Genomic DNA, 13,476 nt, shown 5'->3' with positions numbered 1-13,476 from the left:
AACTATCAACCTTTCGGTTGGCAACATTTACTACAGCTGCATCTGGTGATTAACCTGTTGTGCTAAAGCTGGCCCTTTTGAGGTCTTGTCACATCTTTGAAAAACCCTCAGCATTCAAGAAAGTATGAGGAAGGGTGTTCCGTTTATCCTGTGCCAGAAACTGAAGATACATTTTTCTACCAGAGTTTCAGCCCTATTTTATTGCTCCTACATTAATATATAATTGTTGACACCCGATTTGTTGTGATGTCAGAAATTCAAATATTCGACTTCTGTGTGTATACATGTTCCTTACGCTTTCGGATGTAATTTTTCAGATTCTGTGTGAGTTGGCACAGCTGGTAAATCACCAGCAACTATAAGATCTGTCAACAGGAAGGTTGCAAGTTCGAAGTCCCGGGTCGGCATGAGCAGTCGACTGTCAGCCCTGCTCACTGTTTACCTAAGCAGTTCGAAAACAGCTTTAGCTCTAATTAGAGAAATTATGTACTGCTAAAAGCGGGAGAGGTGTTTTACGACACGATAAAGAAAAGGAAGATCAGAAAACGCTGGGTGACCAAAAAGGAAGGAGGAATTCCTGACGGCTCTTCGTCATAGAGAATGGAGCAACAGCACCCCCCTGTGGCTAGACTCACCTTACGTGGCACCAAAAACAGCTGGACACTGAGTCGAGAACACCTCCTTTCTGTTCTGTCTGTCAGTGTATTGTCCATACAAAGCGGCATTGAATATTTGCCGTGTATGTGTGATGTGATGGTGCCCAGAGTCCCCTTCAGGGTGAGAAGGGTGGAATATAAATTATTATTGTTGTTGTTGTTGTTCTGTCCACACATGTTCTGATTTTAATGTAGCAGCCAGATTGGAGAGACATCTGGCCTCCCACCCCCACCCCAATCATATATGCAATAAATACAGAAATGATATCGGACTCCTGTGTGTCTCGGCACACACTTCTTTCTCTTTCTTCTTCAGGTCTATTGTTGGAATTCCAAACTGTGAAACGTTGATTCAGCTGGAGCCGCAGCAGCATTACCTCGTCTCGGTGAAAGCCCTCAATCCGGGTGGCTCTAGTGACAAGAGTGATTCCATCTCCATCCTGAGCACAGGTCCCAAGAACAATAAATTACCACTAGTCTTTCTACTTGCAAAATGTGTAGTACAATGCAATGGGGATGATTTGGAACAATCCTGCCCTGAGTCCCCCCCAAGGAGATATTTATTTATTTACTTACTTACTTACTTCATTTGTATACCGCTATTCTCAGCCCTTAGGCGACTCATAGCGGTTAACAACAATCAAGCAAAGCAAAAGCAAAGCAAAGCAATCAAAGCAGAAATTCAATGCGGCATCAACAAGGTATTTAAAAACAATTAACACAGTAGCAGACTAAACAATTAAACAGTAGTAAACATTCAAGTGGCTTCTCATAACTAGAATCATGGTCCAAACTCGTCATCCGTAGTTCCATTCCTAAATTCATTGCACTGCCTATTCAAACGCCTGTTCAAATAACCAGGTTTTCACTTTTCTTCGAAATACCATCAATGAGGGGGCCAATCTAATGTCCGTGGGAAGGGCGTTCCACAGCCGAGGGGCCACCACCGAGAAGGCCCTGTCTCTCGTCCCTGCCAGCCGTGCCTGTGTTGCAGGCGGGATCGAGAGCAGGGTGGGTTACAAATAAATACATAAATAGTTATAATAGCTATAATTACTTTGTCAGTGATGGTATTCTCGTTTTCTTACAGGCACCTCCTTTATTTTGAATGAGGAGACAGCACATCCCTTACTGTCTGTCCTGGAAGATGGGCTGACCATTTCGTGTAGCAAGACTGAAAGTCAAAAAAGAGATTTGCCTTTTGGTGAAAACAGTTTCACAAGGTATAGCGTATATTGAGAGCAGTACGTGTGAAAAAGATTTTGGAGTCCTCGTGGACAATAAGTTAAACATGAGCCAACAATGTGATGTGGCGGCAAAAAAAGCCAATGGGATTTTGGCCTGCATCAATAGGAGCATAGTGTCTGGATCTAGGGAAGTCATGCTCCCCATGCTCTATTCTGCTTTGGTTAGACCACACCTGGAATATTGTGTCCAATTCTGGGCACCACAATTCAAGAGAGATATTGACAAGCTGGAATGTGTCCAGAGGAGGGCGACTTAAATGATCTGGAGAACAAGCCCTATGAGGAGCGGCTTAAGGAGCTGGGCATGTTTAGCCTAAAGAAGAGAAGGCTGAGAAGAGATATGATAGCCATGTATACATATGTGAGAGGAAGCCACAGGGAGGAGGGAGCAAGCTTGTTTTCTGCTTCCTTGGAGACTAGGACGCAAAACAATGGCTTCAAACTACAAGAGAGGAGATTCCATCTGAACATGAGGAAGAACTTCCTGACTGTGAGAGCCATTCAGCAGTGGAACTCTCTGCCCCGGAGTGTGGTGGAGGCTCCTTCTTTGGAAGCTTGTAAACAGAGGCTGGATGGCCATCTGTCAGGGGTGCTTTGAATGCAATATTCCTGCTTCTTGGCAGAATGGGGTTGGACTGGATGGCCCAGGAGGTCTCTTCCAACTCTTGGATTCTATGATTCTATGATTCTATCTATATGGAATTTTATTTTACCTTTTGCCATAACATAACTGTCTCTTTTCTAAGTCAGTCCATGTTCAAGACGGCCACCCCAAAACTTGATATACCTGCCTTGTAGAATTTATTTATATCATTTTTACCCCGCCCATATCAGCCTAAAGGCGACTCAGGACAACGAACAATTGGCACAATTCGATGCCACATGTAAAATACATACATCAATAAAAATAGAACACCACATCACATTATAACTAAAAACATCAAACCAGTAAACAATAAAAGTTTTTAAAACTATGTCGTCATATTCAGTCCTCATCCATTCCATCATCTTAGCCGTTCCTAGGTTGTTTTCCAATTCAAGGTTTATCTGATTAAGCTGAGGCTCCAAAAGCTTGCTCAAAGAGCCAATTTTTCAGGGGGTTTTTTTCGAAAGCTTAGGAAGGAGGGGGCCAGGAAATACCATTTGTGCGATTCACAGTTGACCACGATGGGAAAATAAAGGCTGTTTGGCACCACTTTAACTTCTAGTGCCTCTACAAACTACAAAATCAAGTGTAGTAACAACAACACTTTATTATTTATTTATTTATTTATTTATTTATTTACCTGACTTATATACCGCTGTTCTCAGCTCGAAGGCGACTCACAGCGGTTCACAACAAATACGAACAGCAAAAATTCAGTGCTACAGTATAAAAACAGTTAACAACCTAACACATTACACAATTAATAAACAGTTACTACAATACCCATTCACTGTCGTCTCGTCATCAAAAACATGTTCCAGATTCGTCATCCATTGTTCCATTCCAGTGTTCATTAACCAATCATTGCACTAATTATTCGAACGCCTGCTCAAACAGCCAGGTCTTCACTTTTTTGCGGAATACCATTAGAGATGGTGCTAGTCTAATGTCCGTAGGAAGGGCATTCCACAGCCAAGGAGCCATCACCGAGAAGGCCCTATCTCTCGTCTCTGCCAGCTGTGCTTGAGAAGCAGGCGGGATCGAGAGCAGGGCCTATCTCCCTAAGGGGACTTAAAGTGGATTACAGTATATAGAAACACAATACAGGCAAACATTGAATGCCTTGGTTCAATTAACAGAAATTCACAGAGATTGACAGACAAACACAAAGGCAAAGGCTTCTCTTTTCATCCCTGGCTTCTAGAGGTGCTGCTCAATTTCCGGTTCTGTTGGAGGTGTTCATCTCCATTTCCAAGCCAAGGAGTCTGCATTGCCCATAGACACCTCCTGGTTGTGTGGACAGCATAACTCCTTGGAGCGCCTGTTTGCCTTCCCGCCAGAGAAGTATCTATTTATATACTCACATTTGCATGATTTCAAACTGCTAGGTTGGCAGAAGCTGGGGCTCACAGCGGGAGCTCACCCCATCCCATGGATTCGAACTACCAACCTTCAGGTTAGCAAGCTCAGGGGCTCAATGGTGTAACCCATTGCACCACCTGTGGTGTAGAAGCATCCTGAGATAGTTGGGTAGAATCAGCTTGAAGAAAAGAAGGCAGAGAAGTGGCATGATAGATGTAGGGATAACATGTAGGAGATTGATCAAGTTTGTTTACTATTGGTGTTTTGTTGCTGTTAATTTCTTACCCACTCAAGTCTTGACTACAACATAGTTAAAATGCATAGAACCATTCAAAGGCATGAATATAAGATCCAAATATGCTGCCTTGGAGAGTGTTGGAATCTCCTACTTTGGAGATCTTTACAGAAGGGTTGGATGGCCATCTGTCAGGTGTGCTTTTCTTATGTATATCTGCATGACAGAATCGGGTTGGACTGGATGGCCCTTGGAGTTTCTTCCATCTCTATGATTTTATGATTCTTTGATTTGATGATTTCCTTTTTGCCAGATCCATCGCGATACTGGGAAACCCAATACCATTCCACGGAAAACACTACTGGGAGGTATATGTTGACGAAAAAATTGAATACCGTGTTGGCGTGGCTTTTGAAAATGCATCGAGGGACAGCTATTTGGGCATGACCCATTCCTCCTGGTGCATGAGGCACACGGTCACGGCTTCCAGGTACTGTCCCCATCCTGATCCTTGGTCTGTGATGGTCCACCAGGAAGGGAAGAGAATATTGGTCATGGAACTTTTGCATGCCAGGATTGGTTCCATTCTACCTTTGGTGTAGTTCAGAATGCTATTTGATTGTAGGTGAACTATAAATCCCAGTAACTACAACTCCCAAATGTCAAGGTCTATTTTCTTAAAACTCCACCAGTGTTCACATTTGGGCATAGCGAGTATTTCTACCAAGTTTGGTCTAGATCCATCATGGTTTGAGTCCACAGTGCTCTCGAGATGTAGGTGAACTACGACTCCAAAATTCAAAGTCAATGCCTACCAAACCCTTCTGGTATTTTCTGTTGGTCATGGGAGTTTGGCATGCCAAGATTGGTTCAATTCCATTGTTGTTGGAGTCCAGAATGCTCTTTGATTGTAGAGGCGAACTATAAATTTATTTATTTATTTATGACATTTATATGGCGCTCTTCTCACCCCGAAGGTATATTTACATACAATATATTAAATTATTAGCATAGTACAATATCAGTGTGTGTGTGTGTGTATGTGTGTGTGTGTGTATGTGTGTGTGTGTGTGTGTATGTATATATATATATATATATATATATATACACACACACACACACACATACATACATACACGTATACATATATACATATATACATTATATTATATAATTAATTAATTAGGTAAAGTTTGCCCCCTGACATTAGGTCCAGTTGTGTCCGAGTCTGGGGGTTGGTGCTCATCTCCATTTCTAAGCCGAAGAGCTGGCGTTGTCCATAGACACCTCCAAGGTCATGTGGCCAGCATGACTGCATGGAGCACCCTTATCTTCCCGCCGGAGCGGTACTTAGTAATCTACTCACATTTGCATGTTTTCAGACTGCTACGTTGGCAGAAGCTAGGGCTGACAGTGGAAGCTCACGCTGCTCCCCGGAATCGAACTGGCGAAGCAGCTCAGCACTTCAACCCACTGCGCCACCGGGAGCTCCAATTATATATATATATATATATATATTAGGCCTGGGTAACAACGGAAAAATTTGTTTCTAAAATCGATTCGTTTTTTGGGGGTTTTTGTGTTTCGTTATTTAAAATAATTACAAAATTTTCCTTTAAAAAAGTTAGATATTTACGAAATTTCGTAAATGTGAAAAAAATTACAAAACAATAACGAATCGATTCGTTAATGGTGGACGCGACCGCACAATACGCTAAAAAACCTCCAAATGGGACAGGGGGAACTTCTGAAGCTTAATTAAACCAAAAACAACTATTAAAACCCTTAGAAAACCAAAAACAACTATAAAACTTGCCCCAGACATGCGGAAATAATAACGAAACGACCTCAAAACGATAACGAAACGAATACAATAACGAAATACAAAACATTTACGAAACGATTTAAAAATTCGTTTTTTTTTTAAAATTGCTCCAGACTGGTTCGTTATCGTTTTGTAATTGAAAAATTAACGAATTTTTAACGAATTACGAATTAACGAAACGAAACTGCCCAGCCCTAATATATATCTAACAGAGTTCAATGTCTCTCACTGAAGAAAGTTGGCTTCTGTCACCAGACAGATGGGTTTTACACTTATTGTTGCCATCATGGTCAGACTTTTAAAAAAAATCGTATTAGCAACTGTCCAGTGGCCTGAAAGGGGTAACTTGTATTAATTGTTTTGCTTCATCCATTTTTCATATATTATCTTAGAAGTTTGAACCTGGGAAAAAGTATGAAGTCTGAAAATAGATCCGGGAAGTGAGTTTCCCTCTGCTACTAACTTCCTTGAACAGTTTTCATAGCTACTAGAAGGAGTTGGTTCTTTCTTGCACCCTTATATTTCTTTTGGTTGCTTCTACACAATATAACATTTGGAAGTCTGCCTACCTTTGACCCTCTTGTGTGGAGTGAAAAGTTCTCACCATGCCAAACTCCCCATGCAGCCAATGATAGGGAGCTTGACCACTGGCCAGGGATAGACGGGGCAGAATTAATTTGGAAATAATGGACACAACTAGCAAAAGACTTGGATGTTGCTGCACACAATCTGCTCCATCATTTACCACCAATGCAGTTTATTGTGTGGTCAAAGGCTTTCATGGTTGGAATCACTGGGTTGCTGTGAGTTTTCCAGGCCGTATGGCCATGTTTCAGAAGCATAATCTCCTGATGTTTCTCCCACATCTATGGCAGGTATCCTCAGAGGTTGTGATACTAGGCAAGTGGGGTTTATATATCTGTGGAATGTCCAGGGTGGGAGAAAAAACTCTTGCCTGTTTGAGGCAGGTGTGAATGTTGCATTTGGCCACTTTGATTAGCATTAAATGGCCTTGTAGCTTCAAAGTCTGACTGACTGCTTTCTGGGGGAATCCTTTGTTGAGAGGTGTTAGCTGACCCTGACTGATTTTTGCCTGGAATTCCCCTGTTTTTTTCAGTGTTGCTCTTTATTTATTGTCCTGATTTTAACGTTTTTTTTTTAAATACTGGTAGCCAGATTTTGCTCATTTTCATGCTTTCCTCTTTTTTGTTGAAATTGTCCACATGCTTGTGGATTTCAGTGGTTTCTCTGTGTAGTCTGACATGGTGGCTGTGAGAGTGGTCTCAAATAATCCTTTGAGTTTGAATTTAACTGGTGGTTAGCATCTGGATCTTGCCAATCCTTATTGCAGTAAAAAGATTTACGTTCTAGTTTGGGACAATTACTATTCATTGGGTTGCTGTGAGTTTTCTGGGCTGTACGGCCATGTTCCAGGAACATTCTTTCCTGACGTTTTGCCCACATCTATGTCTGCCATAGATGTGGGTGAAACATCAGGAGAGAATGCTTCTGGAACATTTCCATGCAGGCTGGAAAACTCATAGCAACCCAGTTATTCCAGCCATGAAAGCCTTCAGCAACACAATTACTATTCAGTATAAAGGATTTTAACAGCTTTATTGTTTTTGAGGTTTAGAATGCTAACCATCTTATATAAAATACATATGTCTACTCAATTACTAGATTATGTATATTCAAAAACACTTTTACCTTCTTTTCCCATTTTTCTCCTTTTCGCTTTTAGTTTTTGAAATGTGTTAGGCCTAATGGGAAAATGTAAAAGCAAGGAAAACCAATTCTATGAGCCTGCAGTTTCAAGGACTTCTCTGTTTGTGTGTGTGTTTGTTGCCCTCTCTTTTCTCACAGACATACCTATGAATTTCTCAACAATAGGATGACCCCAGATATCAGGCTGACCATCCCGCCTCGGAGAATTGGCCTTCTGCTGGATTATGACAAAGGGAGCCTCTCATTTTTCAACCCAGACATCATGCAGCACTTGTATTCTTTCCATGGCCTCTTCCAAGATTTTGTGTGCCCCTGTTTTGCTGTGGAAGGACCTGGCACGCTCAAGATTGAAAACGGCATTGCAATGCCCCCTTATGCACTTTCATGAAAGAGGTTACCATTCAGTACCTACAGTCCTGAAATTAAAACACATTGAGCTCTACGGAATTTGTTTCTGAGCAAACATGGCTTGCATTGTGCAACTCTAGTAAACTTTCAGCTCACTATTGCAACCATATTAATAGAATCATAGAATCATAGAATCAAAGAGTTGGAAGAGACCTCATGGGCCATCTAGTCCAACCCCATTCTGCCAAGAAGCAGGAATATTGCATTCAAATCACCCCTGACAGATGGCCATCCAGCCTCTGTTTAAAAGCTTCCAAAGAAGGAGCCTCCACCACACTCCAGGGCAGAGAGTTCCACTGCTGAACGGCTCTCACAGTCAGGAAGTTCTTCCTCATGTTCAGATGGAATCTCCTCTTTGGATTTTGGATATTCTCTTTGGATTTTGTTAAGATTGTGTTCTGTTTTTGTTTGTGACGATAATTCAAAATGAAATAAGGAATAAGAAACCATGCAGATTAGTTTACAAACATCTAGTTGAGCAGTTATGAATGCAGAAACTTTAGACCTTGGATCTTGGAGTCCTCGTGGACAACAAGTTAAACATAAGCCAACAATGTGATGCGGCGGCAAAAAAAGTCAATGGGATTTAGTGTCTAGGTCCAGGGAAGTCATGCAACCCCTCTATTTTGCCTTGGTTAGACCACACCTGGAATACTGTGTCCAATTCTGGGCACCACAACTGAAGAGAGATATTGACCAGCTGGAATGTGTCCAGAGGAGAGTGACTCAAATGATCAAGAATCTGGAGAACAAGCCCTATGAAGAGTGGCTTAAGGAGCTGGGCATGTTTAGCCTGAAGAAGAGAAGGCTGAGAGGAGATATGATAGCCATGTATAAGTATGTGAGAGGAAGTCATAAGGAGGAGGGAGCAAGCTTGCTTTCTGCTGCCCTGGAGACTAGGACGCAGAACAATGGCTTCAAACTACAAGAAAGGAGATTCCATCTGAACATGAGGAAGAACCTCCTGACTGTGAGAGCTGTTCAGTGGTGGAACTCTCTGCCCCGGAGTGTGGTGGAGGCTCCTTCTTTGGAAGTTTTTAAACAGAGGCTGGATGGCCATCTGTCAGGGGCGCTTTGAATGCAATATTCCTGCTTCTTGGCAGAATGGGGTTGGACTGGATGGCCCATGAGGTCTCTTCCAACTCTTTGATTCTATGATTCTTTGCAATCATAACTGTTTTGTATTTCTTTACTACCTTGGGTACCCAGCGTTGCCCAGGTTATTTGAAAAGGTCTTTTTTTATTTTACAAAATGCATAAGGCTGTGGGTGAACTACAACTCACATCATGTCAGATTAATCCCCTGAAACTCCTTTAGCAATAGAAGTTTGTCATGTTGAGCAAGTTTGCTCTAGATGCATCATTGGTGGGCTTCAGTCTGATCTCTTGCTGCAGGATAAACTACAACTCCCACTATGGTGGGTCAGTCCCCTCAAATCCAGTGGGTTCATTTGGTCAGAGGGCTTCTGTCTGCCAAGTTTGGTCCAAATCCGTCATCGGTGGTGGTCACAGTGTTTCTGGATGTAAGTGAACTACAACTTCCAGAAATGAAGGTTAGTGCTCCTTAAACCCCTCCAGTATTTTCAGTTGGTCATAGTGGTTCCATGTGCCAAGTGAGGTCCAGGGCCATCATTGTTGGGGTCCTTTGATTGCAAGTGAACTATACATCCCAAAACCTATAACGGCTATAAATCAAGGTGAATTCCCCCAAATCTCTCCAGTATGTTTTTTGTTATGGGGGTTCTGTGTGCCAAATGTGATCCAGGTTCATTGTCATTGGGGGGGGGGGTCACAGTGCTCCGACTTCATGCAACATAAACTGCAACTTCCATCATGTGGAGTCAATCCCCCAAACTCCTCCAGTATGTTTAATTGCTGATTAGTTCTGCTCTGTTTGTTGTGCAGACAGAGTTGAGAAGAGTAGGAAAGCTTTAAGGGAGAGGGAGTGGGTGGGATCATGCAAATGCCACACCAATTGAGAGAGTAAGAAACACTGGGATGTCTGTGGTGGAGGAAACACATAAAATCTAGGATGAAATTGTCCCCGAATGAAATCATTTCTTGAGTGGTGGGCAGTATGGTTTTTTGGGGGGAGATATTGGCAGGGGTTGGGATACATGTTCAAGGCACTCACTATAACCAGAAATGTCATTGGAGGGAGGGCTTTTGGTGGCTCCTCAGCACTGTGAGTTAAGCTGTTTGTGGAAGTGGCAGCATATCTGTGGAAGGGGGCACCCCAACCACATACACACATCCATATTTTCACTTTTATTATGTATATAATAGATAAGATATAGATATAGATCAGTGTTTCTCAATCTGGGGGTCGGGACCCCTGGGGGGAGGTCATGAGGGGGCGTCAGAGGGGTCACCAAAGCCCACCAGAAAACACAGTATTTTCTGTTAGTATGGGGGTTCTGTGTGCCAAGTTTGGCCCAATTCTATCGTTGGTGGAGTTCAGAATACTCTTTGATTGTAGGTGAACTATAAATCCCAGTAACTACAACTCCCAAATGACAAAATCAATTCCACCAGTATTCAAATTTGGGCGTATCAGGTATTTGTGCCAAAATTTGTCCAGTGAATGAAAATCCATCCTGCATATCAGATAGTTACATTATGATTCATAGGAATAGCAAAATTACACTTATGAAGGAGCAATGAAAGTAATTTTATGGTTGGGGGTCACCACAACATGAGGAACTGTGTTAAGGGGTCACAGCATTCAGAAGGTAGAGAACCACTGATATAGATGATTATGGTCCTATTGTCACATTTGCAAATGACACCCCTGACCTACACAAACAATCATCAACCACAAGGTTCCAACATTTTGCAGGATTTTGTGACACCAGATGTTGAAATCTGTTTTCAGTGGAAATGCCGGCACTGGGGATCATCACCACGAGGGGGCAATAGTGGGAGCTGAAGTAAAATATTGCAATTTGTCTCAATAGGAGGACTCCCAGTCATAAAGATGCCAAAGGTCTGTGAAACAGGCTCCAATGTGGAATACTTTACTCCCTTGGACTTGGAAACTAATCTTGAGCCAAGAAAGAATGGCAGGATGGGGAAACAATATAGATTATTTTCCTGCCTTCTAATCCAAGGATGATCAAGATGACAAAAAATGTGTATTTGAGTCCACAGTGCTCTCTGGATATAGGTGAACTACAACTCCAAAACTCAAGGTCACTGCCCACCAAACCCTTCCAGTATTTTCTGTTGACCATGGAAGTTCTGTGTCCCAAGTTTGGTTCAATTCCATCCGTGGTGGAGTTTGAAATGCTCTTAGATTGTAGGTGAACTATAAATCCCAGAAACTACAACTCCCAAATGACCAAATCAATCTCCCCCAACCCCACCAGTATTCAAATTTGGGCATATCGGATATTTGTGCCAAATTTGGTCCAGTGAATGAAAATACATTCAGATTTGGGCATATTGCGTTTTCGTGCCAAGTTTGGTCCAGATCTATCATTTTTTGAGTCTGCAGTGCTCTCTGGATGTAGGTGAACTACAACTCAAGGTCAATGTCCCCCAATCCCTTCCAGTATTTTCTGTTCGTTGTGTGAGTTCTATGTGCCACGTTTGATTTAATTCCATCGTTGGTGGAGTTCAGAATGCTCTTTGATTGTAGGTGAACCCTAAATCCCAGCAACTACAACTCCCAAATGTCAAGGTCTTTTTTCCAAAAACTCCAGCAGTGTTCACATTTGGGTATATTGAGTATTTGTGCCAAGTTTGGTCCAGATCCATCATTGTTTGAGTCCTCAGTGCTCTCTCGATGGAGGTGAACTACAACTCCAAAACTCAAGGTCAATGCCCACCAAACCCCAGTATTTTTTGTTGGTCAAGGGAGTTCTGTGTGTCAAGTTTGGTTCAATTCCATCGTTGGTGGAGTTCAGAATGCTCTTTGATTGTAGGTGAACTCTAAATCCCAGCAACTCCAACTCCCAAATGACAAAATCAATCCCCCACTCAACCTCACCAGTATTCAATTTTGGACATATAAGGTATTTGTGCCAAATTTGGTCCAGTGAATGAAAATACATCCTGCATATCAGTTATTTAAATCCCAGCAACTACAACTCCCAAATGTCAAAATCAAAAACTCCATTTGCAACTGGATTACACTGAGGAAATAGGAGGAAAGTTGGGCAAGAGGCCAACAGCGACATTTTGAAAGCACTCCTTTGCCCCCCACCAAATTGGAGTTAGAATCATAGAATCATAGAGTTGGAAGAGACCTCGTGGGCCATCCAGTCCAACCCCATTCTGTCAAGAAGCAGACAATCATATTCAAAGCACCCCCGACAGATGGCCATCTAGCCTCTGTTTAAAAGCCTCCAAATAAGTAGCCTCTACCACACTTCAGGGCAGAGAGTTCCACTGCTGAACAGATCTCACAGCCAGGAAGTTTTTCCTAATGTTCAGGGGGAATCTCCTTTCCTGAAGTTTGAAGCCAATGCTCTGCATCCTAGTCTTCAGGGCAGCTGAAAACAAGCTTGCTCCCTCCTCCCTGTGGCTTCCTCTCACATATTTATACATGGCTATCATATCTCCTCCCAGCCTTCTCTTCTTCAGGCTAAACATGCCCAGCTCCTTAAGCCGCTCCTCATAGGGCTTGATCAGACCCTTGATCATTTGAGTCACCCTCCTCTGGACACATTCCAGCTTGTCAATATAATGTCTCCTCTCAGCCTTCTCTTCTTCAGGCTAAACATGCCCAGCTCTTTAAGCCGCTCCTTATAGGGCTTGTTCTCCAGACCCTTGATCATTTGAGCCACCCTCTTCTGGACACATCCCAGCTTGTCTCTAAACATGCCTGCAGAAGAGAAGATCGGTATCCACGTGAGACATAGATCTGTAGGCTTCTTGTTTACAGGCCTGACAAATGCAGTCAAGTTCATGTTGGGTGCTTTTTGAGTCACCTCATCCACATGAGTCATAAGTGTCATTTTCATGTACAAGCCAGCTTTGAAATGAATATTTGGTGTGTAGTAGTTTGCATTCCAAGTATTGGGTTTTCAAAAATCTTTTCAGCTTCCCTGTAAAAGAGCGCACACACGGTTTGCACTGCAAATGTATGCTAAATCGGTATTAAGAATGACAGAGATGTTTGAATTAGTCTGATTTTCAGTCCTGACGGGGTTCAAAGTATATTTTGCATTGAACAGCTCAGCCGGAACTCATTTTCTTCCGCCCACACGAGATGATGAATCAGGAGGGATTATTCAGTATTTGTTTCAACATGCTGTCCAATCATATCCTTTCCCCCATTCCCTTTGTTTCTGAGTGTCCACTTTTTGGAAAAGGTCATTTCTGGGAATTCATCAAAGTCATCACCATCAACATCCTCTCCATCG

General features: G+C 42.4%; 1 protein-coding gene across 1 annotated transcript in view; it reads left to right on the top strand.

The window, feature by feature from the left end:
* Positions 1 to 8,211, top strand: part of FSD2 (fibronectin type III and SPRY domain containing 2) — a 30,996-nt gene extending 22,785 nt beyond the window's left edge. The window contains exons 10-13 of the mRNA XM_060755227.2: positions 973 to 1,106; positions 1,747 to 1,879; positions 4,460 to 4,636; positions 7,838 to 8,211. Coding sequence (XP_060611210.2) covers positions 973 to 1,106; positions 1,747 to 1,879; positions 4,460 to 4,636; positions 7,838 to 8,087 — 694 coding nt within the window. The 3' untranslated portion in view covers positions 8,088 to 8,211. The remainder of the gene's footprint in view (positions 1 to 972; positions 1,107 to 1,746; positions 1,880 to 4,459; positions 4,637 to 7,837) is intronic.
* Positions 8,212 to 13,476: the final 5,265 nt, after the last annotated feature.

This window comes from Anolis sagrei, chromosome 9 (assembly GCF_037176765.1).
Source record: "Anolis sagrei isolate rAnoSag1 chromosome 9, rAnoSag1.mat, whole genome shotgun sequence".
NCBI classification, from domain to species: domain Eukaryota; kingdom Metazoa; phylum Chordata; class Lepidosauria; order Squamata; family Dactyloidae; genus Anolis; species Anolis sagrei.
The sequence above is the reverse complement of the archived record's forward strand: the minus strand, read 5'-3'. Positions and strand labels throughout refer to the sequence as shown.